At 48.0% G+C, this 23,023-nt stretch overlaps 2 protein-coding genes across 12 annotated transcripts in view; one reads left to right on the top strand and one right to left on the bottom strand.

The window, feature by feature from the left end:
* DDX19B (DEAD-box helicase 19B) overlaps positions 1-548 on the bottom strand; it is a 21,747-nt gene extending 21,199 nt beyond the window's left edge. For all 5 annotated transcript variants that reach the window (XM_081508744.1, XM_081508746.1, XM_081508743.1 and 2 more), the window contains exon 1: positions 441-548. Coding sequence is in view for 3 of the 5 variants with exons in the window: in XM_081508747.1 (XP_081364873.1) it covers positions 441-525 (85 nt within the window). In the remaining 2 variants the exon portion in view is untranslated. The remainder of the gene's footprint in view (positions 1-440) is intronic.
* Positions 357-23,023, top strand: AARS1 (alanyl-tRNA synthetase 1). Of its 7 annotated transcripts, none has more exons than XM_081508739.1 (21): positions 357-673; positions 7,024-7,188; positions 9,571-9,759; positions 9,999-10,144; positions 10,798-10,989; positions 11,357-11,501; positions 11,890-12,035; positions 12,647-12,755; positions 12,910-13,060; positions 13,914-14,038; positions 14,456-14,600; positions 15,631-15,809; positions 16,503-16,616; positions 17,943-18,149; positions 18,616-18,800; positions 19,862-19,970; positions 20,587-20,700; positions 21,267-21,386; positions 21,510-21,596; positions 21,980-22,093; positions 22,483-23,023. In XM_081508739.1, the coding sequence occupies exons 2-21, from the start codon at positions 7,045-7,047 to the stop codon at positions 22,666-22,668; spliced, it is 2,907 nt and encodes a 968-aa protein (XP_081364865.1). In that variant the 5' UTR covers positions 357-673; positions 7,024-7,044; the 3' UTR covers positions 22,669-23,023. The 7 variants fall into 7 exon arrangements, with proteins under 7 accessions (XP_081364865.1, XP_081364862.1, XP_081364861.1 ...); XM_081508736.1 differs by lacking the exon at positions 357-673 and adding an exon at positions 4,121-4,193; XM_081508735.1 differs by lacking the exon at positions 357-673 and adding an exon at positions 4,121-4,193 and having other exon boundaries at positions 10,753-10,989.

Below are 23,023 nucleotides of genomic sequence, written 5' to 3'. Positions count from 1 at the left end.
GTGTATAGATTTTTCTTAAAAAAACAAACAAACAAACTTAATAAGCCCCAGGAATCTAGACTTTCCTATGTCCACCTTCCACACCTACACGGTGTGAGACTCCTGCCAAGAAGGAAACTAATTTCCAAAGTAGGGCGTGGAGCGGGGCATCCAGGGGTTTTCACTTCAATTGCCTGCATCTTCTCCCACGTGATCTTAGGTAGCCTGCCTCCTGTGAAATCATGGTAAACACCCATCTCACGGTTGGAGGATTCAACATCACAAGGTTAAGAGCCTTCTGCCCAGTGCCTGGTCTGTGGCGAACGTTTGATTAAATACCAGCTGTTGTTATTATTCCTGTTCCCCGCCGCGCCCCGCCCCCCCCCGCCGTGGGGGGTCGGGAGAAGGAGACACCTAAATATGGGGAAGAGGCTCTCACATCTACGCTCAGAGGTACTCACATCGCGCACAGGCACAGCGAGCCGAAACCGCCCTATGGCGCGGCCGCGGACACGGCCAGCAGCCCCAGCCATCGCTGCTCAGCATGGCGGTTACCTCTGCCAACTGCCGCTCACAGCCAGAGCCTCATTGGCTGATGCATGGAAGCCGGTCCCGCCAGCCAATCAGAGGAGGGGGCAGCAAGCGTTGCGCCTGCGCACCTGGGTGCCTAAGTTTCCTCTGCTGTTAATAGCAGGTAATAAAGTAACTCTTTGTAAGGTGGTTGTGAGATTCAGTGTCTACTGCATGCTAAATGCTTAATAGATGTTAGGTGTGATGATGGTTATTAATACTTTACTGTCAAGTTAAGTGACTTTTTACTAGCTTTTGAGCTTGACCTATCGGTGTTTGTTGTTTAGTTGCTAACTCAACTGACTGGCTCTACTGCAACCCCTTAGACTGCAGCCCACCAGGCTCCTCTGTCCATGGGATTTCCCAGGCAAAAATACTGGAGTGGGTTGCCATTTCCTTCTCCAGGGGATCTTCCTGACCCAGGGATTGAACACGGGTCTCCTGCATTACAGGCGTATTCTTTACCACTGAGCCATCTAGGAAGCCCCTGTAGCATTCTCTTTTACACAAAAATGTTGCAGGAAGGGGGATTCCTTCTAGGGCTGGAAATGGGGATCTTGTCTAACACTCGGAAATGAATTGTCCGAGGAGACACGTGTGCTTACAAAGTAATAGACTTTATTGGGAAGGGGTTTCCAGGTGGGGAGCAGGGGATGCGAACCCAGAAGAACTGCTCTGCCAAGTCTCAGGTTTTATGGTGATGGGATTAATTTCCGGGTTGTCTTTGGCCACTAATTCTGAGTCCTTTCTGGATGCGCAGGCATTATTCAGCCAAAATAGATGCCAGCAAGAAGGATTCTGGGAGGTGGTGGGACACGTGGTGTCTCCTTTTGACCTTTCCCGAATTCTTCCGGTTGGTGGGGGCTTGTTAGTTCCCTGTTCCTTACCAGGACCTCCTGTCGTAAAATAACTCACTCAAATGGTTACTACAGTGCCTGGCCAGGGTGGGTGGTTTCAGTCAAGGTTTCCTTTAACAAAAAGGATAAAATTTTTCTGTAATATTGAACCCAAACAGGAGTCTGTGGGGCCATCCTGGGCACATAGCCTTTGTAGGAACTAGGCTTCATTCGGTCTCCTTGACCCTCCCTGAATTCCAAAGGGTAGATTCAAACATTTGCTAATCAGGGGAAGGGAGGGACTGTGGAAACAAGAGAAGAGCAGCCTAGAAACAATAGAGCAGTTTTTGGGTAACATCCTGGTTCCTCCTCAAGGACTATGCCTACAGTTATCTTTGAGTTCTCTGGCAAGAACTAAGTCCCTCCCCTGCCCCCGCCCCCCAACTTCAGGCTGGGCGTGAGATTCTTGGAGCACCACCCTGTTACCTCACCACCAACCAATCAGAAGGGAGTCACACACCCTGCAGCCCTCACCCCAAATTTTGTCATAAAAAACTCCCCCAGACCATCAGGGAGTTTGGGGGTTTTGAGCACCCTCTACCTGTTCTCCTTGCTTGTCCCTGCAGTAAACCTTTCTCTGCTCTATATTCCCATGTTTTGAGTTGTTTGGACTCACTGTGCATTAGGCATGCAAACTTGTGTTCTCCTAACATATCTTTAACCTAGGGATGACCAGCACAATTTTATACCCTTGTATTTAGATATACAAGATGATGTAAGGTTAATATTGGCGATGACGCTGGGAAAGACTGAAGGCAGGAGAAGGGGATGACAGAGGATGATGAGATGGTTGGAAGGCATCACTGACTCGATAGACATGAGTTTGAGCAAGCTCCAGGAGTTGGTGAGGGACAGGGAAGCCTGGCGTGCTGCAGTCCATGGGGTCGCAAAGCATCAGACGTGACTGAGTGACTGAACTGAGATGACTGAGACTCGGTGGGGGCGGGGGGGGGGAGAGAGTCACTGAGTCACACCCTTGTGGAAGTTTGAATTACTATTAAGGGGCATTTCTTCCTGATTTCCTGAGTTTCCTTTGGCCAGTGATTTTGATTTGTCTGATTCACAATCCATATTTGGTGTATCTCAGGAACCTCCCCTGTGTGCCCATGCATCTCTTAGCCAAGATGTACTCTACCGAAAAGGCATATGGGTAGAGAACATCCCTGACATAACTCCTCTTTGACCTCCAAGGAAACTTTTTTGCACATGAGTGGTCAGGGGGTTCTCTTGACTATGAAAATAAGAAGTAGTATCTGGGTAGGACCCAGGCTTCTCCCTTAATTGTCCCACTATGCTTGTCTTGGAGTTTCCATCCTTATGGAATGAATTGCCAATTGCTTTATCCTGGGGCTGGTGGGGGAGGGGTGGCATCTACCTCCTGTCTCAGAGAGGTTAAGGTCATTTGTTTTGGAGTTACACAGACACAGGTTTGAATATTGGCTCTTTAACTTTTCCAGTGTGTACCTAGTCAAAACAGTTACCTCATCTCTAAACGGGATGCCAGTTGATCTGCCTCATACACAGTTGAAAAACTAGGCAAAATATAGTCAAAGCTTTGGTTTTTCCAGCAGTCCTGTACCGATGTGACAGTTGGACCATAAAGAAGACTGAGCGCTGAAGAACTGATGCTTTTGAGAGTTCCCTGGACAGCAAGGAGATCAAACCAGTCAATTCTAAAGGAAATCAACCCTGAATATTCATTGGAAGCTGATGATGAAGCTCCAATACTATGGCCACCTGATGTAAAGAGCTGACTCACTGGAATAGACCTTGATACTGGGAAAGATTAAGGGCAGGAGGCGAAGGGGGCGACAGAGAACAAGATGGCATCACCGACCCAATCGACAGGAATTTGAGCAAATTCTAGGAGATGGTGAAGGACAGGAAAGCCTGGTGTGCTGGAGTCCATGGGGTCTCAAAGAGTCAGCACGACTGAGCAACTGAACAGCAGCAAAAAGGAAATGTTTACTAATGCTTTGCATATAAATATTAACTATTATTTTTCAAAGGCAAATGGAAGACCAGAGGCCAATTTAATTGTCTCTCAAAGAGTAAGTTATTTCTTCCACACCAAATCCAAGGTCTGAAAAGGACAAGTGTGTACACTGGCATAACATATCAGAATCCGCAAACCATTCTATAACAACACAGCGAACGCAACCAGATGCTAAGAGCTGTGACCTCTACCAAACACACGTCACAGTTTCCCCTCGTTAGCCAAATCAACCACTAGGACTTATCCTGTGTGCTCAGTTGTGTCCCACTTTTTGTGACCCCATGGGCTGTAACCCGCCAGGCTCCTCTGTCCATGGGGATTCTTCAGGCAGAAACACTGGAGTGGGTTGCCATGCTCTCCTCCAGGGGATCTCCTCAACCCAGAGATCGAACCCAGTTCTCCCGCACCGCAGGCGATTCTTTACCGTCTGAGGCACCAGGGAACCCCACGACTTATCCTGTGGATACTAAAATGTCGGTTTCCAGAAGTCCCGAACCTTACTCGTCACGTGATGGGCCCCAATCCCTTCTTTCCCTGCCATTGCGTCAGCCAGCAGTAGAGCCGCCTTCCCAGGAACCAACTAAGAAGCTGATACGTACTGCAGTTGACTGGCATGTTGGTTGACCAATAACGTCTCGGGAAGGAAAGACGCGGCGAGGCACTTTCCCCCGCGCTCTCTGGTTGGACGGGGCGGTGCGTGCTGCAGCCTGCCGCGGCTTGAGGCCCGTGCCACTGCGCGTCTGTGGGAACAGGTAACCTAGCGTTCCGGGCAGTGGGCTGTGAGGGAGAAGTCAGGAACTGCCACCCCCGGGAGAAGCAGACTGGACTGAGAGAGTTCTGCCGCGCCGAGATAGCGGCTGGGCCCGGCGTCTGGTCCCTGGGCCAGGTCCTGTGAGGCCTCTGGAACCGGGGCCCGGCCGGAACCGAGGCTGAGGCGGCCGCTGGGCGACACGGCCGCTGGCAGGTGGCTTTTTGTCAGACCCCTGGAGCACTGGGGTGGCTTTGGCCTTGGGTGGCCTTGCTGAGGTCGGAGACCTTGGAGGGATCATCGTGGTCGCCGACTACTCGTCCCAGGCGGAGGTTTTATATGCCTTGGTTTTAATCCCCTAGGGGCGGGCGGGGTTGCCGGGTAGCGTGGTTAAGACGGGTAGGATCAGGCTGTGTGAGCCGTTCTCTCAGTTGTGCGCGCCTGCCCCCCCAATTCTTGATGGTAGCTAAGTAACTGATTCTAGTCCAGGCCCTTCTGGAGGCACTTGCCATGCTCCGTCACATTCAGCGATTACTTTCTCCGTCAGTCTGTTTCCGCTATACTTTAATTTCAGTCGCAATTCGCTCTTAAAGGGTTCCTATAGCATGAAATACTTAGCAACCACTGTACTGGATGCTGAGGACATACCCGTAGTGGAGAGCAAAGCCTGCAGTCATGGTTCCCACTGGGCTGTAACTTACAGCCTGTTGGGGAGATGGACATCAAGCCCTCAAATGCATGTGGAAATTATGGCAGAAGGCATTTGGAGCTCTGAAACTAAAACAGGGAGAATCTAATCAAAAAGGAGAAGCCTTAAATAAATCTCTTTGAAATTGAGATCCCAACAATGAGAAATTAACTAGGAAAAAGCAAAGAGAGGAATAGGGTAGTCAGCTTACTTGGTAAATGAAGAGCATGTTGAAAGGTCCAGTGGCTGGAGCCTTAAACCCAAAGGCTGCAGCTCCTGTTCTCCTCTGTGCTACCTCTCTATCCAAGTGTAATCTTCCTGTATGTTTATATTGAATAAATGAATGAGTTGTAGTGATACAACCTTTAATATTCCCAGCCTCCATAGGGCTTTACATCAATGTATTGGCTCCTTTTCTATCATACTGCAGTTAATTCTGGGTATGACTATCTCCTCATTAAGGGTGTAGACTCTCATTCATCTTGGTTCCAGCATATAGTATGGATTCAGTATGTTGAAAGAATAAGCAGAGATGGAAAATCCATATGTCTTTTGGAATGGAACTGTTTGTTTTTCTCAGTGGCATATTTAGAGGAGGAGCAACGAACACTGTGAAACAGTTATGATGCTGTTGCTCCATCAGAGTTAGCACTCTGCATTCATTGTTGCCACCGTTATTAAGATGCATTGAGCCATGTTGAGGAGGGTCGAGGAGGAATGTGGTGTGACAGAGTTTCTAGAAACTGTAGCCTTGACTCCTTGGCATCAACAGAAAGTCCTCAGCTATGGAAGTTTTAGTCAGTTCTTTGGCTCTGTCACCCAGTGTTTCACCATTTTTCCCCAAAGGCCTTTTTGTTTGAATAATGGGTTGATTGAATTGTGAATAAATCAGTTGAAATTGTGATTAAACATAAAATCTAAGAGTCACAGTCTCATCATGTTTGCTGTATACATCTTTCTTTCTTGTATCTTGCGCCTAAGAAGGAAGAAACTTTGAGGTAAGTGATGTAAAGTAATAGTATCCAGTTTGTTCCAGTTTACCAGTTGCTTCCAAATACAGGAGGCGTTTTGAACCACACACCCCAGGTGTAGGCAGGATAGGTACTAATGTTTTACAAGAAGGGAAACAAGTGTAGGACAAAGTGACTTTAAAGGTTAGAGCTAGGTCTAAGGTTAGAGACTTTTAGGTAATATTGTGAATGAGATGGTTCCTTACTTTTCTAGATACCCAGAGCTGTATGGCAGTTTGGCCCCATGCCACTTCTCTCTCACCCGCCTGTCAGAGAAGCCATGTAACATATATGAAAGAGATTGGAAACTGTAAATCTGTTTTACTTCCTGATTTCCCTCTCTTCTGAGTCCCTTTCTCTTTCATAGATCCTGAGCTCTGCCTCCTTACTGCAGCTACAGCATCCTCACTCCCTAGCAGTCTAGCAGCTGGGAGGGCAGTGGTTTACCTGTTGGGTTCTGGAACTAAGTTGAGGCAGGTACATTCCTGCTACTTGCAGATAGTCTCTTGTACAGATAAGCCCATCTCCAGATCCGTTGTTGCCAGCAACAGCCTCCCCACGATGGTCAGGCCAAACCTGGATGCTCTGGCTTTAGGAATAGTGAAACTTTGCACAGTTCTAGACATGTGGGTGAAGACAGAGCTGGAAGGGTCTTATCAAGTACATGCCTCTTGATGGTGAAGTAAAGTAACTCTCTTAAAGACTTGGAGCTAGGACTGGAATCCAGGTCTTCTCCTGAGCCTCCCCCATCCCCAGTGGGCTTCTCTACTAGACCGTGAGGTTTTATTCTCATTTCCTAATTCCTGACATAGGGCTTGGCACAGTGGGTGCTCCATACATTTTTGCAGTGAATAAATGCATGAAGAAACCACCACCTACTCCACTTAATGTGTTGGTATGTTGAACTTGAGGTTGGCCCTGGAAGGAAGAGTATGTGCAGTTGTTGTCTGCTAGTGCAGCACGTTTTGCTTCGATGATAATTTTAGCCTTGGACATCACAACATGGAGGTTTTAGGATCACACAGCTTACCCATGTCCTGCTTTGACTTGGCGTGAGAAGCTAGGAGTCTTGTATAATGCTTACTTATCTCTTAGTTTCAATTCCCCTCATTTCTTTCATTTTTTTCTTTGGTTAGTTCCCTAGGGTTATTTTCAAGATGGACTCAACCCTAACAGCAGGTGAAATCCGGCAGCGTTTTATAGATTTCTTCAAGAGAAATGAACACACCTATGTTCACTCATCTGCCACCATCCCTTTGGACGATCCCACTTTGCTCTTTGCCAACGCAGGGATGAACCAGGTAAGGTTGTTTTCCCCTCCCCCTTGCCTTTTTGTCCATGTAGGAGGCAGCAAAGCAACCCTGAAGTCCTATGGAATCCCAATTCTGTCACTTACTGTGTAGTCCTTATGTTGTTGAACTTCCATTTCTTTGCGTGTGAAAAGAGAAACAATAATAGTGCCTGTCTTTAGGCTGCAATGAGGAGTAAATAAAGGAATACATGTAAAGTGTTTACCACAGGGACTTACTTACCTGGTGGTCCAGTGGTTTAGACTCCACACTTCCACTGCAGGGGGCTCTGGTGAGACCAAAAAAACAGGTGTAGCACAGTATTTGAAGTAGGTACTTGAACATTAGCTATTGTTATTTTTAATTATGATGAGAGACCCTGATACTCATGGATTAACCTTGTATGCCTCTGAGGAAAACTACAGCCTGCATCTAGTCTGTAATGTTTTGCCCTTTTTTTTTTTTCTTCTTAAGGAAAAAGCTGTGTTTTATTAGAATCAGAGTCTGGGTTAATCTTGCTGAGCCCTGAAGAGACTTGTTAACTCAGCTGTTGTGGTTCTCCTTCATCTTTTCATTGTCCTTGTATTTTTCTTTATAAAATAAGTCAGTTCTTCAGAATTCTTTTAAGGCTTTGTTTTCATTCCCATTCTAGGCCATGCACTGTTTTATTGATTTTTAATTTTTTCTTGAAGCTACTGCCACCAATGTCAATTTGGATCTACTGCTAAAGAAACTTATTGGGGCAATTGATCTATAAAAGATCCTTGAAAGTTTTATTTTAGGAGACAAGAGTTTTCTCTTGAAATAGTGGGAGCATCACAAGTTGATAAAGGTGTTTCAGTATGCCTGTGACATGGAAAACTGTTTAATTGGTTGGAAGTGGCTTCAGGTTAGATGGTACCCTCGGGGCTTTCCTTTGGAGGTTCTCTGGGTGCCCCGCTTAGCCCGATGGGCCCACCAGCCCTTAGGATGACCCTCTCTGGGATAAGCTGACATTTTCTTTTGTCCCAGGTCTCTTTGGCTTTGAAAAGTGGCAGCAATGGAAACATTTTACACCTTGTGTAACGTGAACTATGAAATTATAAACGTGTTTTCCGTTATGTGTGTGAATCCCATGCATACACCTGTAATTGAGGGTGCTAATTTTAGGTGGATTCTTTCTGGGTGGTGGGTTTTCTGGAACACTGAAACAGTTCTGTCCTACTTAGGCATACCTAGGCTTTGTCTTCTCCCACATGAACTGACTGTACTTGGCAGAAGGACCACAAAGTCCAAGGTTGATGAACATGCCCTGAATAACAGTAACTAGTAGACTGCATGTAGCACCTCGTATACACCAGGCACTGTTCTATGTCTTATATACACTAACACATTTGATGCTCACTCTGTACCATCTCATTGAGGCACTGAAGGCTCAGGTAAAACTGCCTAAGCTCATTAGACTGGTAAATGCTGGAGCATGGATTTGAACTCAGAGTCATTTGTTTAACTTATATGCTCTGTTGTTTAGTTGCTAAGTCGTCTCCAACTCTTTGAGATCCCATGGACTGTAGCCTGCCAGGCTCCTCTGTCAGTGGAATTTACCAGGAAAGCAAACTGGAGGGGGTTGCCATTTCCTTCTCCAGGGATTGAACCTGGGTCTTCTGCATTGGCAGGCAGATTCTTTACCACCGAGCCATCATGGAAGCCCCTTATGTGGTCTACTGCCTCTTAATCAGAAATACCTTTTTTTTTTTTTTTTGCTTGATTGTTTGTACATTTTGAATTAGTATTTGTTAGGCATCTGCTCATTCTATCTAGGTGCTGGTTATACAGAACTAAGTAAGATAGTTTTTCCTTTAAGGAGTTTGTGGTCTAGTGCAGGACTATCCTGTAGAATTTTCTGCAATGATGGTAATTCTATAGCTAATCACACATCAGCCAGGTGTGATTATGGAGCTGGTATGACCTAGTTGTGCTGATTCTACTCCTTTAAAAGGTCTCAAAATTTTTTCTTCCTTATCACCTTTACTACTGAGCCAGCACATCAGATTTGGAATAAATTCTTCTAGAAAGATGGTATAAGCCCTGACTGTCAGAGACTTAAGAGGAATCCCTGGTTTTACTGCATCAACCTTGACCGTTATCCTAGATCTGGCAGGGCTTTCTGTCTTTCAGTTGGTGTTACTGGCATTGATGGGAATTGTTAGAGAACTAGGGCCAGGGGGGTGCTGCTCCAAGACAGGCTGCCTCTGCTGCAGCCCACAGGGCTACCTGCCTCTGATAAGTTTCAGTTTTGCAGGCTGATCATATCTGGAACTGGACAGTTTAATGTGTGGTCTCTTCCTGCCAGCATGCAACCACCTGATATATCTGCAGCTCTTTAAAAGTTGAAATGTTCCCTTTCTTTTTTAGTTCAAACCCATCTTTCTGAATACTATTGACCCATCTCACCCTATGGCAAAGCTGAGCAGAGCTGCCAACACTCAGAAATGCATCCGGGCTGGCGGCAAACATAATGACCTGGATGACGTGGGCAAGGATGTCTATCATCACACCTTCTTTGAGATGCTGGGCTCCTGGTCCTTTGGAGATTACTTCAAGGTAAGTTCAAAGAGGAGATCTGTTGGCATTTTGAGATTCAGAAGTGAAGGACATTTATTAATTCTAAGACTTCCTGGAAACAGTGCCTGTAATTTGATGGTTTCCATTTGCATTGGGATTTCTTGTATAAATTGATCCTGAATTTGTCTCTTTATGGTGAAGACACTGTTTTGGCCCTCTTTTGTTTATACTAAATAGATTTTGGTTTGGTCACATTCCACATCTTTTTGATCTTGTAGGAACTGGCATGTAAGATGGCTCTAGAACTTCTTACCCAAGAGTTTGGCATTCCAGTTGAAAGACTCTACGTTACTTACTTTGGTGGGGATGAAGCAGCTGGCTTAGAACCAGACCTGGAGTGCAAACAGATCTGGCAAAACTTAGGGTAAGAATGCAGCTTGCATGTTGAGAGAATGAATATGAAGGAATAAAATGATTCCTACACTCAGTGCCAGAGTGGGGTCTTAGGACTTGGAGTGCGTTGCCATTTCCTATTTTAGGGTATGAATTGGGAGGTGGAGGTGCCTGAGGGTAATTATCCTTTGCTGCATCCTTGCTTTCTTAGTAGGTTTACTTGATCATTCTGTTGTTGAAAGCTATCATGAAGAGGCATAGGAAGGTGACTTTAAGTGATATGCAGCTTTTTAGAAAACATTTATACTGTCATAATTGTCCTCATTTATAAAAATGAAGGAACATTTGCAAAGAAATTTAATTCTGTGCATATTCAGCATAAACCTTTTCATCTTTATGTGTTTCTTTCTCAGCTTTATCTAGATGTTTGCATGTTTTCATTTAGTTTAGAATGAAACTTCTTCATTTCATTTAGATCATAACGTGTATTTTATATTCTGTTGTAGTGACTCTTGAATCATGTTCTGCTTCTTTAGCAGGATTTGATACAGGCTTGGCATTAGTAATCGCCAAAAAGTGAGCTCCCTTTCTAGAAATGCATAAGGATCTCCTTTTCTCAGTGGATGCAGGTCTGTGCAGAATCCTGTCGCTGGCTGTAACTGGGCCTTTCTTCCCGTTCTGCAGGCTGGATGACAGCAGAATCCTCCCTGGCAACATGAAGGATAACTTCTGGGAGATGGGTGACACAGGCCCATGTGGTCCCTGCAGTGAGATCCACTATGACCGGGTTGGTGGTCGGGATGCGGCACACCTCGTCAACCAGGATGACCCCAACGTGCTGGAGATCTGGAACCTTGTGTTCATCCAGTATAACAGGTCGCCTTGGGGTCCTGAACTGTTCCTGTTAGAGCAGCAGCTTTCCTCAAGCCGAGTAGAGCAAGAGGCGCTCAGAGCACGTGGTTGTCTTCTCATCCCGTCTTTGGGGCCAGTGGGCCAGTGCTAAAGGCATAATTTGCTATAACTTGAACTGCTGTTCTAAAGCTCATTTCCTTGAAGTTTGTCTCACTCTGTAATGGATCCCAGATTGTTTCTTCCCTTTTCCTCTCCACTCCCCTCTTCCCACCAGAATAGGCAGAAGCAAATGGCAGTCACAGCCTGCGAATGGCTAAGTGAATTTTACCCAGCAGGGAGAGGTGGCAGCCCGAGTCTGTGTTTCACCTTCCTCTTTATCTGGATTTTGCAGGGAAACTGATGGCATTCTGAAACCGCTTCCCAAGAAGAGCATTGACACAGGCATGGGCCTGGAGCGACTGGTGTCCGTGCTACAGAATAAGATGTCCAACTATGACACTGACCTTTTCGTTCCTTATTTTGAAGCCATCCAGAAGGTACTGGTCCTATTGCAGACTTCTGCGGAGATTTCCAGGCTGACTGTTAGTTCTGTCAAAAATAAAACAGTTGTGGAGGTGGGACCGAAAAAAAAAAAAAAACAGTTGTGTGTTTTTCCACGTGAGGGTACGTGTGACCGTCTGCCAGCTTCACTGTTAATATTAATAACACCGTGTTCTGAAGAAGCACAGGGCATCGTGATTGATTGAGTGCAGGGGCCTGATTGGAGGCTCTTCACCCTTGCCCCTGTTGCCTTCCTTGGGGTTACAGGATCTGGCGAAATGGTCACCCTTTATCCTTATGCCCCAGTGCTCTGGAACCTTCTAGGGTAAGACAACACCAGAAAGGCCACTTCCCAATGAGCTGCCTTCTGGTTTTTATCTGCAGGGCACAGGGGCTCGGCCATACACTGGGAAAGTGGGTGCGGAGGACGCTGACGGGGTTGACATGGCCTACCGGGTGCTGGCTGACCACGCTCGGACCATCACTGTGGCCCTGGCCGACGGCGGCCGGCCTGACAATACAGGGCGGGGGTAAGTGTTACACACGGCGCAGGGTTAGGACTGACACCGAGTTTCTGGCTCTCTGTGGACCTTAAAGCCACACTTCATTATTGCTTTATTTGTCATCTAGGTAGTTGGAGGGATTTCTTTTTTTTTCTTTTTTAGGAATAGAGGGAGTTTCCGCTCACTTTGAACAAAGTTCACTATATTAAATCTTTGCTGCCAATTACAAGATGATAAGGATTGTATTTAAGGTTGCCTGATAAGATATTGACAGGAACAGGGTAGATGCTAAGTAACCTGAGCCATCTTGATTATTGACAGGCAGGACCTGGGGTTGTGGGCATCAAGTCAGCCATCTGGTCTGTACTTCCTGCCTCCATCTCTGGTTCAGCAGAACAAGGCTGGAAAATAAACCAAGGTTACCCTTGATGTGTATTTGTGGATATGTAGTAACATCCACAAAACATGAGTTTTATGCTGGAATTAATGTTCATTAATTGGGGGAATGCAAAAAAAAAAAAGCCTTAGGATAAAAGAAAGCCTCTCAGAGTAGGCCTTTTGGTAGAATTCCAAGGGACTCTACAAAATGCTCGACTGGGAATGCTGTCTAGCAGGGTCCTGGGTTCTGCCTCTTACAGGTATGTGTTGAGACGGATTCTCCGCCGGGCTGTTCGATACTCCCATGAGAAACTCAACGCCAGCAGGGGTTTCTTTGCTACGTTAGTAGATGTTGTTGTCCAGTCACTGGTAGGTGTATTTCCTGCTCACCTCTTCTGTACTAAAGTGCATACCTTAATTGGGGTAGGGTGGACAATGTCACACTGTTAATGAGAATTTTTAGAGGAGTCATGGTACAGTGCTTGTCTTCACTGGCCTCAAATCTGTGTTTCCTGTTTGCTAGGGAGATGCCTTTCCTGAGCTAAAGAAGGACCCAGATATGGTGAAGGACATTATTAATGAAGAAGAAGTGCAGTTTCTCAAGACGCTCAGCAGAGGGCGTCGCATCCTGGACAGGAAAATTCAGAGCCTGGGAGACAGCAAAACCATTCCTGGTAAGAACCAGTTTGTTCCTTTCTTCATCAGGCTGGTTCATCTTCCTGGAAGAGGCAAGCGCTTTCTCACAGACTTGACTGTAGACTCCTGTGTCTCCAAAGGCTGAGCATAGCCTAGTTAGACCGCTTTTGGTGTGAAATGGGGTTTAATAATAAAATTTTAAAAGTAATATATTATTGTGGCAAAGTATTCAAACAGTACAAGAGGTAAAAAGTGAAAATCCTCTTTGCCTCATTTTTCAGAAGTCACAACTCTTTGGAATTTGGCACATAACTAACTAGTCAGGACTTTTCTCTCTTTACATACAGATGTATATAGGGGTGTGTGTGCTCACAAGCAAAAATGGGAACAAATAATATATAGTGTTTTACAGCTCTATTTTTTACCTGACAGGAAAATTAATTCCAAAAGTTTTTACTCTTTATGGAAGTAAAATGTACAGGGTGAAAGCCTGGTGTATTTCCCACAAACTGAACACACCTGTGTTCAGATTAGGAAACAGTGCTTTTCCAGGGAAGGACCCCTTGTGCTTCCCCCAGGTTGATTGCAAAAGATTTGATGGATTTTCTGATACAGAACCAAAACTGACTTGCATGGCTCTTTAATTCCTTCTGTCATTGCCAGCTTCCTCCTGGGAAGGGCTTGCAGTGGAAGAGAGAGAAGCTGTTTCTCTCATTTTTTAATCTTCTAAAATTTATTGATTTTTAACGGGAGGATAATTGTTCTACAGTATCGTGTTGTTTTCTGCCGTGTACCAGCATGAATCAGCCATAAGTATACATGTGTCCCCCCCTTGAACCACCCACCTCCCTCGTCTCTGTCACTGTTCCATGCCTCCTTTGTGCTGTGCAGGGGATACCGCTTGGCTCCTCTATGACACCTATGGGTTCCCAGTGGATCTCACTGCACTGATTGCTGAAGAGAAGGGGCTGGTGGTGGACATGGATGGCTTTGACGAGGAGAGGAAACTGGCCCAGGTAAAGTGTTTATGGAGTGAGCAGGAAACTCAGCGCCAAGCAAGGCAGGGCTTGGCTGCAAAGCACGAGTTTCCTCCCATTAAAGTTTTTGAAATTTCTGTTTTTCCCAAGACCAGTGACTCTCAAGTCGGGGCAGTTTGGCAGTAATGTGTAAAGACATTTTTTGGGTTTCTCAACTTGGGGGTGGGGTGGCAAATGCTGCTGCCATGTAGTGGGTTGAGGCCAGAAATGCTGCTCAGCCTCCTTCAGTGGACAGCCTCCCAGAGCCAGAGTTACCAGCTCCAAATGTCATGGTGCTGAGATCAGAAAAACTCTGTGTCAGAGCTTTACATGGGTCATGGTTTAGCAATTTCGAGTGTTTCAGAGTTCTTTTTCTCTGACATTAACGTAACTTGTGCTTATTTCTCTTGCTGGCAGCTGAAATCACAGGGCAAGGGAGCTGGTGGGGAGGACCTCGTTATGCTGGACATTTACGCTATTGAAGAGCTCCGGGAAAAGGGTCTGGAGGTAACAGATGATTCCCCGAAGTACAGTTACCATTCGGACTCCAGTGGGAACTACGGTATGTTCATTTGCTCATCTGGGGTGGTTTTCAAGCAATGTGTCTCAAAATTGGGAACCCAAAATATCCATGGTAGCCTCACTTGTAGTGCTGTGTGGTCATGCTGGGTAATTTTATACTCAGAGGCTCTTCATGATAGACTTTCTATCTCTTTTATTTTGGAATAATTATAGATTCACAGGATGTTGTAAAAAAACAAATTTAACTTGATATCTCTTGTACCTTATACCCAGTTTTCACTAATTATATTAATAACATCTTGTTAGGAAACAAGGAAAATGATACTGATAAAATTCATAGTTGCTGTTGAATTTTGCATCAGAACAGTAGTGTTCTAAAGTTAAGACAGCTCAAATACACAGGCGCTACATGTTTTTGCTTTCTTCTTTTTTTTTTTTTAATATTTGTTTCTATGTCAGCGCTGAGTCTTAGTTGCAGCTCTTCGGGTCTTTAGTTGCAATCTAGCTGCAGCATATGAATTCTTAGTTGTGGCATGGGGATCTGGTTCCCTGACCAGGGGTTGAACCCAGGCCCCCTGCATTGGAAGCATGGAGTCGTAACCACTGGACTACCAAGGAAGTCCTATTTTTTTCTTTTTTCACTCCAGCAAGGATTCCTAAATCTATCCAAGGAAGCCCACAAAATGAATATATTCTTTATGAATTGACCTTGGAAAGGGAATTTATTACTATTCTTAGATACCTGCTAATCAAGTTTACCGGCTTTGTGTTCAGTAGCTCAGAGTTAAGGTGACCAACTGTCCCATTTTCCCAGAATTGTCCCAGTGTTTCCTCACATCGTGGGAAATCCCCTGGTCCCAAGCAAACCGGGTCAGTTGGTCATCCCTAAGTATTGTGTTCTCCAGTAGAAGACCAGCATGTTAAGCCCTTTTGTGGAGTCTAATAGGCTGGCTTCCAACATAACAGTAGACAGTGAGGACCTCAGGAGAGTTTGAGAAATAGAATCCAGCACAAGCCAGCTAAGAATGTGCGAGTGAAATCATCTACTGTGTTTTTCCCCTTGTGCACAGTGTTTGAGAGCGCAGTGGCTACAGTGATGGCTCTGCGCAGGGACAAAATGTTCGTGGAAGAAGTGTCCATGGGCCAGGAGTGTGGAGTGGTGCTGGACAAGACCTGTTTCTATGCCGAGCAGGGAGGGCAGATCTACGACGAAGGGTACCTGGTGAAGGTCGATGACAGCAGCGAAGACGTGAGCCAGCAGTTCCTCCTCGCTAGCCGGGGGGCGGGCGGCCGACCAAGGCCTGGACCCAGGCAGCTTCTCCAGCTGCTGGGTGCTCCTGGGCCTGAGGGGCAGACACCACCGATCTTTGGGTTGTCCCACGGTCGCGTTTCTGAAGCCAAGGGCACGCTGCTTGTGCTGTGTCGCTTCCATCACCGTCAGCTCCCCTCACAGCAGGATCCTTGCAGCCAGGCTGCTTAGGTCGATCCTCAGGCCCGCCAGGCTCTCCTCAGAAATAAGGAGAGCCAGCTCTGGTGGGGGAGGCTGGGGAACGGGACAGGGGTCCTCATCCAAGATGTGGCCTGTTGCTCTGCCGCTGCTGGCTCTGAGGGTTTGGACGAGCTCCCAGATACGTGGAGTTGAGTTTCCTTACTCTGGCTAAGATGCTCCCTAATGGAGTCTGTGTATACATACATATCTATTACATATTTAAAGTGATGTGTGTATATAATAATAGAATGGGTATATGGTGGCCTGTGTATATTAATGTATATACATACATATATATCATAATAGTATTAATGTTATGTGTATAATATGTAAAGAGAATTCATATATATGTTTATCTGTATTTGCATGTATACATATCCATACGTTGTACACACACACACACATTTGGATTTATTTAGTTAGTTGTTTATTGGTCTCCTCTTTAACTCTTAGAAAACTGAGTTCACAGTGAAGAACACTCAGGTCCGAGGAGGGTATGTGCTGCACATAGGAACACTCTACGGCAGCCTGAGAGTAGGGGACCAGGTCTGGCTGTTTATTGATGAGGTGAGTTGCTTTATGCTGGTCAGCACTGGATAGAATTACTGATCCTTTCCCTCTCCCTTTTAAAAAAGAAGTCAGCTTTATTGAGGCATAACTGGCACGTAGAATTAAAACATATTTAAAGTGTATGTCATGGTGATTTGATATGTTGTGAAAAGAATTCACCTCTTCCTCTGGCTTTAAATTGGTCCATCATTATTACCCCTTCCAAGTGAAATTATAAATAGATAATTACAAGTAAGGTGCAGGAGTAAATTTTATGAGGGCTGTGACTGAAACTTAAATCTAAATGTTCCAAGTAAGACCACGATGATTTCAGTTGAGATCCTATAGTTTCGTTTTCATGGATCGCCTTTCTTCAGCTTTACCTCAAATACTTCAGGAGCCACGGATGCCATATTAAGAAATTGTTTCTACTGCGTGTGCCACAGCGCCAAAATAATAGTAGCATAAAACAAAATGCAAATGTACTTTTCACCTGAAGGTCCAAACTGATGCAGAGACCCTCCTCACAAAGTCAGAGGCCTCGCTCTTCTTTGTTTGTTGTTCTTCCATCATTCCTGGGGTGTTGCTCTTGATTTCATGTTCCAAGAAGGTTGCTGTCAGATCCGTTCTCTAGACCAGGGGTTGGTGAGCTTGTTTTGTAAATTGCGTGCATGCATGTGTGCATACTCAGTTGCTCAGTCATGTCTGACTGTGTGACCCCATGCCCTGCAGACTGTATGTAGCCCTCCAGAGTCCTCTGTCCACGGAAATTTTCCAGGCAAAAATACTGGAGTAGGGTGCCATTTCCACCTCCAGGGGATCTTCCCGACCCAGGGATCGAATCCATGGGTTTCCTGCATCTCCTGCATTGGCAGGTGGATTCTTTACTGCTGAGCCACCTGAGAAGCCCTTGTAAAGTGCCAGATAGTAAATATTTTTGGTTTTCTGAACCATACAGTCTCCATCACACCTGCTGTTGTGGCACAAAAGCACTGTAGACAATATGTAAACACATGGATGGGCTGTGTTCTGGTAAACCTAGCTATAAAAGTGGACCGCAGGACGGATTTGGCTCACAGGCCATAACTTGCCACCTCCTGTTCTAGATGGTGGGAAAGAGGCGGGAGGTGTGTTCCTTCCCTTGAGGGGGAATGTGTCACTTCTCACTGACTAGAATTGACTCAGATGGCCACAGTTAGCTGTGAGGGAGCCGTAGGCTTTCTTCTGAGCAGCCCTGTGTCCAGCTAAAGCCTTTAGGACTTGGGAAGAAGGGGGGAGTGGGTGTTGGGGACCGACCAGCAGTCTACCACAGACCTCTCCACCAGCCTGCTCTGCCCCGTGCAGCCCCGACGAAGGCCTGTCATGAGCAACCACACGGCCACTCACATCCTGAACTTCGCTCTGCGCTCTGTGCTGGGGGAGGCTGACCAGAGAGGCTCCCTAGTTGCGCCTGACCGCCTTCGCTTTGACTTCACTGCCAAGGGAGCCATGTCCACCCAGCAGATCAAGAAGGCTGAGGAGATCGCAAATGAGATGATTGAGGCAGCCAAGGTAGGTTGGATTACACGTGAACTCTGAGTCATGAACTTCTTTCCTTCCTGCACCACTTATGGAGCCGCTGCCGCGCAGATGCTCTCCCTCTGTTGAACCGTATTCTGTCCTGTGAACACATGCTTATCACGGTGGTTCTCAGCTGCACTGGGTAGGGGCAGTGCTGGTGTTCAGTGAGGGGTCTCTGTTCCACCTCCTCAGGACAACCAGAGCCCTCCTAGTTATGTCTGTTTTACATATAGCAACATAGCCATTTCAGATTTGGTGCATGGTTTAACAGAATAGTTGGAAATTCCTATTTTGAGCTCCTTGACTTTACATATGGGGCTTTATTTTGGGACGTGATCAGCACAGCCAGGATCAGAAACCAGAGCCCCGCCTGCAAGACCACAGTCTCCCTGCTTCCTACTGCACCCCCAGAGAAGATCTTTTCCCAGCTGTTTTTCCTATCCTTTCTCCATGGCAGCCGGTCTATACCAAGGATTGTTCTCTGGCGGCAGCTAAAGCCATCCAGGGCCTGCGGGCTGTGTTTGATGAGACCTATCCTGACCCTGTGCGAGTCGTCTCCATTGGGGTCCCAGTGTCTGAGCTGCTGGATGACCCCTCCGGTCCTGCTGGCTCGCTTACTTCTGTTGAGTTCTGTGGGGGAACGTGAGTACCTCGGGGGGCAATGATGGACCTGCCTCTTACTAATTTGGGTTACCCTCGGAGGATGTGGGTAATAGGCTAGACCAGCTCTCATTAGTCTGAGGTTGAAGAGGAGTCCTCAGAAGTGCAGGTGCCAAGCAGCTCTCCCAGAAGTCACCATCTTTGTGCTCCCATTACACCCTTCGGTGTCCGATGTTGACTTTCCTGAGTGTGTGGTGAAACGCTCTTCTTAGGAGGACAAAGTGAAAAATGTCACCTTAACCCTTACCTCACGACTGTTTGCTCTGGTTCCTTGGACAGGTGACAAGAGAAGCCTGCGAATTCATGATTCAGCAGGGCCGTGGCGCTTCTGACCTGGTCTTAGCTCCTTTCCACTCCCAGGGCCTCACATAGTTCCCTTTGTCAGCTGAAGGAGCATCTGGGGAATTAATAACCCCATTGTCTCAGAGCCCCTATGTTAGGCCACACAGTAGACCTGACTCAGTTTGGCTTTGGGCAGTCATTTGTTTCTGCCAACTTAAAAGATCTTCCTATCCCTTGAGGTCTTTCTGGAACAGTCTGGTGGCCTGGGAAATTCCAGCTTCCAAAGGAATCATGGGGAAAAGAACATTCCTAAGGCCATGGTAGAGCCCAGGGCCTCCTGTGAGTCTGGCAGGTCGATAGCAGGTAGGGGTTGGGGTCAGGGTCCTTGTGGATGACAGTAAATGAGCATTTGAGGTGAGGTTCTCTGAGCGGTGTGGTTGTTGAAGGGGTTGTGGTAACATTTTAAAGGTAATCCACTGATACTCTCAGAAGGGACAGAAGATAACTGTCCTGTGAGGGAGAATTTTCTGCATTTAATGTATGAGAAAACTGAGGCTCAGAAAAGTGGTTCCTTGCTCAGTGTCAGCTCCAGCCAGGCCTCTGACTGCCTTCAGAGCTGCACCCTGAAATACACATCAAGGGCCTTTTCCCCTGTTCCCTGAGGAAGCTTCCCTTGGAGCCACCACCTTCTAGGGCTCCTGCTCCCAGCTGAGGGCTCCCAGGTGCGGGGAGGACCGTCAACTTTGCTTTCTGCCATGCAGACACCTGCAGAATTCGAGTCACGCAGGAGCGTTTGTGATCGTGAGTGAAGAAGCTATTGCGAAGGGCATCCGGAGGATAGTTGCTGTCACAGGTGCTGAAGCCCAGAAGGTGAGCAGATGAGGCTGGTCTGTGGGCCCAGGCTGTGAATCCATGGGGCAGCTGGTCCACACGGCTGCTGTGGTCAGACTCGGAGGTCCAGCACGCCCTCCAAACATCCTCCAGTCACGTGAGATTTCCTAGCTATCTTTTAATCTTTTAAATGCAGGTAAGTTCTGCCGTCACGCATTCACGTCCAGGAGAGAGGCCGTGTTTTGCCGTGTTCCCCATGCCCCCGGCACTTCACCACTCCTCCCTGGGGGCATGTACCTAGTTTGAGATGCATGGAGTAGGGGGGCAATTGCTCTGGGCGTGGGGACTGGAGCTCACGCCTGACACACGCTGAGGCTTGAGGAGTGGTCATTTCATGGGTGCGAAGGGCTCCTGACTCGTGAGTTCTCAGTCAGCCCCAGGCCCGAGATCCACTGGCCAGGTGTGTGAGGAGGGTGCTCCTTTCTGGGGCATGAGGCTGTAGACACCTGCTCCCTGAAGGAAGAGAAAGGTCTGATGTTCTGGGGGTGTGTTGTGTCAGAGCCTGCCGTCAGAGCCTGCCACAGTTTACAGGCAGAATTGTGAAGTTCAAGGTTCCCTGACCCAGGGTTTACAGCTCTGGTTGTCCTCCTTGCAGGCCCTCAGGAAAGCGGAGAGCTTGAAGAAATCTCTCTGTGTCATGGAGGCCAAAGTGAAGGCCCAGACCGCGCCGAACAAGGATGTACAGAGAGAGATTGCGGACCTTGGGGAGGTAGGGGCGGCCTCCCTCCTCAGGTTGTGGTTTTCAGGGCCATGGGCGTTGGGACTGACCGCTGATGTCTGGCAGCCTTGCAAAGGGGGCTCCGTGGACCCTGGTCTGTGGACCCTGGAACCTGCCTGCTGCCCCTGTTGCTGATGGCAGGAGAGCCCCTTCCAAGCACGAGTAGGCACTGGTGTTGAGGGCGTTGGGAGAGGTCCTGTAGGGGCCCACCTTCTCCAGGTCTCCTGGTCTCAAGTCACTTTATTAGCATTTTATGATTTTGTGTTCTCTGAGACCTGGGTCCAATCCCTGGGTCAGGAAGATCCCCTGGAGAAGGGCATGGCTACCCACTCCAGTACTCTTGCCTGGAGAATCCCATGGACAGAGGAGCCTGGTGGGCTACAGTCCATGGGGTCGCAAAGAGTCAGAGACGACTGAGCAACTAACACTTTCACTTTCTCCTTCTGGACACTGGTTGGGGGACTTTGGTGTTCAAAACCAGAAGGGTGGGGTGGGCTGGGCTCACATCCTAGCTTCTGATGGTCCAGATTCCAGTGGTATTCCTGTTCTGGTTCCAGGCCCTGGCCACTGCCATCATCCCTCAGTGGCAGAAGGATGAATTCCGGGAGAATCTCAAGTCCCTGAAGAAGATCATGGATGACCTAGACCGGGCTAGCAAAGCCGACGTGCAGAAGCGGGTGGGTCTTGGCAGTGCGGGTGTGAGGAAGATTCACCCAGCAGAGGCTGTGCAGACTCTTGTCTAGGGGTCGGAGTCTGGGCCTTTGACCTGAGGCCTCTCTTCTGGACTTCCTTCCGTGCAGGTGTTGGAGAAGACGAAGCAGCTCATTGACAGCAGCCCCAACCAGCCCCTGGTCATCTTGGAGGTGGAGAGCGGCGCCTCCGCCAAGGTGAGCCGGGCAGGGGCCCCGTGCTGCTCTGTGCCCGTCAGCTGCTCGTCTCCTCCCCACAGGCTCCCCTCAGCCCTCTGGGGGCTGAGTGTGAGCTGAGTAGCTGCTTGAGGGCCCGCCCTCTGGGACCGAGTTAGCCTGAGCCGTGGAGGGAGCCGGTGGCTGGAGAGCTGTGACTCCTGGAGGTGGATGGCCAACCTGAGCTCGGTGTGGGCGAGGCCCTGTGCTGAGCCCCTCATCCAGGCTCTGGGACCAGCACCCGCTCTTAGAAGCAGGGAGGGGGTGGGGCACCCTGAGAACTGAGTTCTGCAAACCCGCTGCACTTGAGGAGAGCGTGGCCCCCTTTCCCAGGGCCACGGCCTGATGCCAGTTTCTCCCCACAGGCCCTGAACGAAGCCTTGAAGCTCTTTAAGACACATTCCCCCCAGACGTCCGCCATGCTCTTCACAGTGGATAACGAGGCCGGCAAGATCACATGCTTGTGTCAAGTCCCACAGGTCAGAACGCCCTGCAGTCTTGCTCAGGCAGCCCTGTGCTTGTGGGAGGTGATGTCCATAGCTTTTCTCAGGGAGCTTGATTTTTTCAGTTGTTTGCCAAGACGTGTGTGTGTGTGTGTGTACAGCCTGTTAGAGATGCCGTTCTGTTGCCCGCCTGCCACCTCCCTGGTACCCCTTAGCCTCAGGCCCTCCCCCCTGGTGAATACATTTAACCGTGCTGGCTTTGCTACTCGGTGTGCATCACCCTGGCTGTGGTACCAGCTGTGTGGCCTCGCTCAGCCCTGGCAGCATCCCTCAGGGCAGGACTGGGTGTCTGGCTCCAGCCCTCCCCTTGTCTGCCTCAATCCCGTCCTCTGTGCCAACTCCCACTCCAACTTCCTGTCTTCTAGAATGCAGCCAACCGGGGCCTGAAAGCCAGCGAGTGGGTGCAGCAGGTGTCAGGCCTGATGGATGGCAAAGGCGGTGGCAAAGATGTGTCTGCTCAGGCCACGGGCAAGAATGTGGGCTGCCTGCAGGAGGCACTGCAGCTGGCCACCTCCTTTGCCCAGCTGCACCTGGGAGACGTGAAGAACTGAGAGGGAAGGGCAGGTCCACCAGGAGGCATTTCCCTCCAACCCAAACACACCCAGCCAGGAGCTCTCCTTCCACCACAAGGACGTTTGAATCTTGGGACCTTTAAACAGCCCCATCTGTCCTCCTAACCCAGCAGTAACTGGAGCTTAACCTGGGAGCCAGGCTGTGGCTCAACGCCTATGTTACATTTCTGCTCTGAGCACATCAGCACCATCGGTCTAGAACTACTACCCCAGGATTGCTTTTTCATCATCACGCTTGTATCTGTAGAGAGTTCTCTGCAGACTCAGTGCTATGGGCCTCAAGGGAGGAATCATTTTTGCTTCAGAGAATAAAAAGACCATGTGCAATACTTGA

The sequence above is a fragment of the Giraffa tippelskirchi genome, chromosome 7 (genome assembly GCF_054371585.1).
Source record: "Giraffa tippelskirchi isolate mGirTip1 chromosome 7, T2T-mGirTip1v1.2.pri, whole genome shotgun sequence".
Lineage (NCBI taxonomy): Eukaryota > Metazoa > Chordata > Mammalia > Artiodactyla > Giraffidae > Giraffa > Giraffa tippelskirchi.
Note: the sequence above shows the minus strand (reverse complement) of the source record. Positions and strands in the feature narration are given on the sequence as shown.

What these genes read in the sequence shown, in the direction of transcription:
- AARS1 (XM_081508735.1), top strand. Translation starts at nt 7,045, where the DNA reads ATGGACTCAACCCTAACAGCAGGTGAAATCCGGCAGCGTTTTATAGAT. An exon ending in CAGATCTGGCAAAACTTAGG is followed by an intron (nt 10,145 to 10,752) that starts GTAAGAATGCAG and finishes AGGTCTGTGCAG; the next exon opens with AATCCTGTCGCTGGCTGTAA. An exon ending in TCGATGACAGCAGCGAAGAC is followed by an intron (nt 15,810 to 16,502) that starts GTGAGCCAGCAG and finishes TTTAACTCTTAG; the next exon opens with AAAACTGAGTTCACAGTGAA.